Source organism: Hordeum vulgare, chromosome 1H (assembly GCF_904849725.1).
Source record: "Hordeum vulgare subsp. vulgare chromosome 1H, MorexV3_pseudomolecules_assembly, whole genome shotgun sequence".
Classification (NCBI taxonomy): Eukaryota; Viridiplantae; Streptophyta; class Magnoliopsida; order Poales; family Poaceae; genus Hordeum; species Hordeum vulgare.
In genome coordinates, this window is record NC_058518.1 from 417,283,602 (window position 1) to 417,287,152 (window position 3,551).

At 43.4% G+C, this 3,551-nt stretch overlaps 1 protein-coding gene across 1 annotated transcript; it reads left to right on the forward strand.

Moving 5' to 3' along the window:
• Positions 1–495: 495 nt before the first annotated feature.
• Positions 496–3,032, forward strand: LOC123441601 (methyl-CpG-binding domain-containing protein 4-like). The gene is made up of 2 exons (XM_045117961.1): positions 496–700; positions 2,102–3,032. The coding sequence occupies exons 1-2, from the start codon at positions 653–655 to the stop codon at positions 2,633–2,635; spliced, it is 582 nt and encodes a 193-aa protein (XP_044973896.1). The 5' UTR covers positions 496–652; the 3' UTR covers positions 2,636–3,032.
• The last annotated feature ends 519 nt before the right edge of the window (positions 3,033–3,551 follow it).

Consider the following 3,551-nt stretch of genomic DNA (forward strand, 5'->3'; position numbering starts at 1 on the left):
TATAGAAGTTGTAGCTCTTTTAAAGAGAATGTTTAGCTTTTATCCAGCTTCGGTTTCACGAATGGAAAATTTGGTGTAAACTATCTATTTGATTGGATGAGAGGGGAGAAACGAAGGGCTATCCACTTACGGGTGGCAGTGGTGGGTAATTTCGCTCCAACTCCAGCTTCTACAATTTTATGAAGCACCTCTTAGAAAGCTTCATAAAAAACAGGAAGTTGGACCCGAGATTCTAGTTTTTTTTGGAGCTGTATATCATGAAGCTACCCCGTTTGGCTTATATTTTCTATAACGGAGCTGAATATTATTGTAGAGCAGTTCCAAACAGGTCATTAACAGGGTAATTTTGGGGCTTGTGCTTTATTTTTTTTCCTTTCGAACGGAGGGCGTATCAATTTTATTTATTTTTTGATTTGACAATGGACGGTGGATGATCCTGTCCGTATATCCCCACCGATCCTGTCCGTATATCCCCGTAACTCCCTGCCATCGAGAAGTCGTGATCCACTCTCCCCTCTTGTGTCCCCATCCGGACGACCGACCTTTACTCCGTCATCTCGCATCCGTCACCACCTACCACCGGCGCTGTCGCCGGTGGCCTCTCCAGCGGCACGCCTCCGAGTTCCCGACGCCGCCCACCTCACTGTCGAACATGGCCTCGCCGGCGCCGGTTTCGGCCTCGCCGGGGTCCTCCTCTCAGGTCCGCTTTACCCTTCTTTGATCTTCCCCACCCATGTTTGGCTGATTAGTGTTTCCGCAGCTTTGATTCCGTCCCCTATGCAATCTCCTTGGTGATGGCTATGTGATGCTGCGAGGTCGATTTCGGTTGTGGTGGGCGCTGGTGTATAGCTGAAGAGGTTGATTTCGTTGCTGTTGTGGGGGTAGGTTTGGTTGCATCTGGTTGCGTCGTTTGGTAGGGATGGGTGGATTGTGAGCGTGATTTGTTAGTATCTACATGCCGGATGCCTGAACAAAAAGGTTGGGCCTTGTTCTAGAAGAACATCAATTTTGGCTGCATATTTGTTTCGATGACCTCAGAGTAGGATTTTGTGATCGATCCTGAATACGTGCCTTTGGTTCGGGAACGGATGCATCAGAAATTTTGCCCCTTTATACATCTGTTAGACTGGATTAATGTGCATTACCGTTAGTACCGAAGTTATAGACGTGATGATTTGGACTATTGTCTGTATATGGTGACCGCAGGCATGTGAAGACTGTTTAACTAGTTACAGGGAGGTTAGGAGCTTCAAACCACAACAAATAATTGTGGGTTATTCTCTAAAGTCATATGTATTACTAGTTGGGAACTTGGAATCAAGAGAATATGTAGGAGAGAATGAAGAAAATGTGAAATACATCTAATTACTAAAGGGATTACGCAGTTCCCATCTCCTGTCGAGTAAGCTAATTGATACAGGATTTAGATCAGTGTAAGCTTGTTATTGATCGACATTTTTCCATGGCAATTGCCATTGCGGCAGTGTTAACCTATTTGCATTTGCAGTTCTTAAGGTTTCATCACAATGTATACTCAACTTACACCCTTACATCAACTAACAATAGTGATTAACGGGTCCAAAATAGAAGTTGTTTTTGATTTTTCTGCATTTCCTAGTAATATAATGGAACAAAATTATGGAAACTCGATTCACCAAAACAATTGACGTGGCCAATCTCCTCTTTAGACTCTGTCGAGGACAACAGTATAAGAAATAGCTCTGTTTCTGTGACATTGTTCAGCCAAAGACAACTGCCAGCATGGAAACAAATGTGTTTTTGCAATAAATTCATCTCCACTAGATATTTATTTTGTATCCATGCTTATAATCTGGAATGGCTCTGTATTTTTGGTTAGATTGTAGGAATGGTTGTGTTAGATGTGTTCAGGCTTGCGCAGTTTACAAACACCACCTTTTGCACTATCCACCAATCATCCTACAGGTAGTTGGTAGGGTGGAAAAGGTTATTTGACTTACATTTGTGTTTTCCTGATAAGATTCAAATTTCATGTTTTCAAATTGAAATGCTTACTTCAGATAATTTGCTTGCCTTGCCTGATATAATAAAATACTAAAAAGAAACCTTCTGATGTTGGCAGAAAAAACGAGGTGCAACGGAATCAATTGGCCTGTATGCTGTCCAGTGTTGTGAATGTCATAAATGGCGTACAGTTTCAACGAAAGATGAATTTGAGACAATTCGTGAGAACTTCACTGAGGACCCATGGTTCTGCAATAAAAGACCAGAGTGCTCGTGTGAAGACCCTCCAGACATTGAGTACGACAGCAGCCGCATCTGGGTCATCGACAAGCCCAACATACCAAAGCCTCCGCCCAAGACCGAGAGACTTGTGATCATGAGAGGTGACCTGTCCAAAATGGACATCTACTACGTCCTGCCAAATGGGAAGCGTGCAAGGGGCATCGGGGACGTGCAAAAGTTCCTCGACACAAACCCAGAGTACAAAGACCAGATATCAGCTGAAAGCTTCAGTTTTACGGTGCCCAAGATTGTCGAGGAGACCGTTTCACAGAGCTCTTTGTGGAAGACTAAAAAGGCTAAAAAGCAGGACAAGACAAAGGCTTCAAGCAGCAAGAAGGACAAGGCAAATGCTTCAGGCAGCGAGAACTAGCCACAGCAGTAAATGAAAAACTGTTTGCATGCCTGCTTGGATGATCCTACCTCATCGACCTTGAAGTTAGTCATCACTCTCTGTGATGTTACTCTGAGCACTCCAATGCACTGAATCTCTTCCTTTTTATGCATGAGCTTCTGGTAAAATTCCGAGATGCTCGAGAAGGGCTGTAGTTTTTCTTTTTTCTTTTAATAAACTAGCTCTAGTTACAGATGTCGTTGAGTTGCCATCCTCCGTGATACACTGTTTTCGAGGATGTTTGTTTTTCAGTGCACAAGCATATGCATGGACAGCTCATTAGAAAGCAGCTGAAGCTAGGGTGTTAACTCTGCCATGGTTTGATTTGATTTCCTTCAGTAGTGTGAAAGCTATATATGACAGTTGCTACCCATCAGTCATCAACCACAAATTCTGGCAAGGCCATATAGGTAGCAGAAACTAACACCAGATGAAGGCTCGTGGAGAAGTCCAATGTGCTTTGTCTCCTCAATCCTCCAAAATTCATGTGTTCGTTTCTGGGTACCATCCAAAGTTACATATTGCAAGATTCCAGTGTTTTGAAATCCTGTAGGATTCTAATGATATGTGGCATCTCAATTATGTACTTTTCCTATTCCTGTCAAAGCCATGCATATAGGTAGCAGAAGGAACATTTTAGAAGCAAATTGTACGTACATGAAGGCTGAGTGCATTCCAATACCTGTCACCAAAATGGTGTCTCGATGGTTGGGCCGCCGCCTTAGAGCAACTGCAACGGACGGCGATTTTATCCGCTTTTCGTCTATTTGGGTCGTTCGCTGGCCTGTCCATGTTCGCTTTTTAAAATGGGTCGACACATACATCCAATGGTAAGCAAGTGGACAGCAGCACTGTGACAATATAATAATGAAAGAAATGTGGGTGGGGTGGGTCA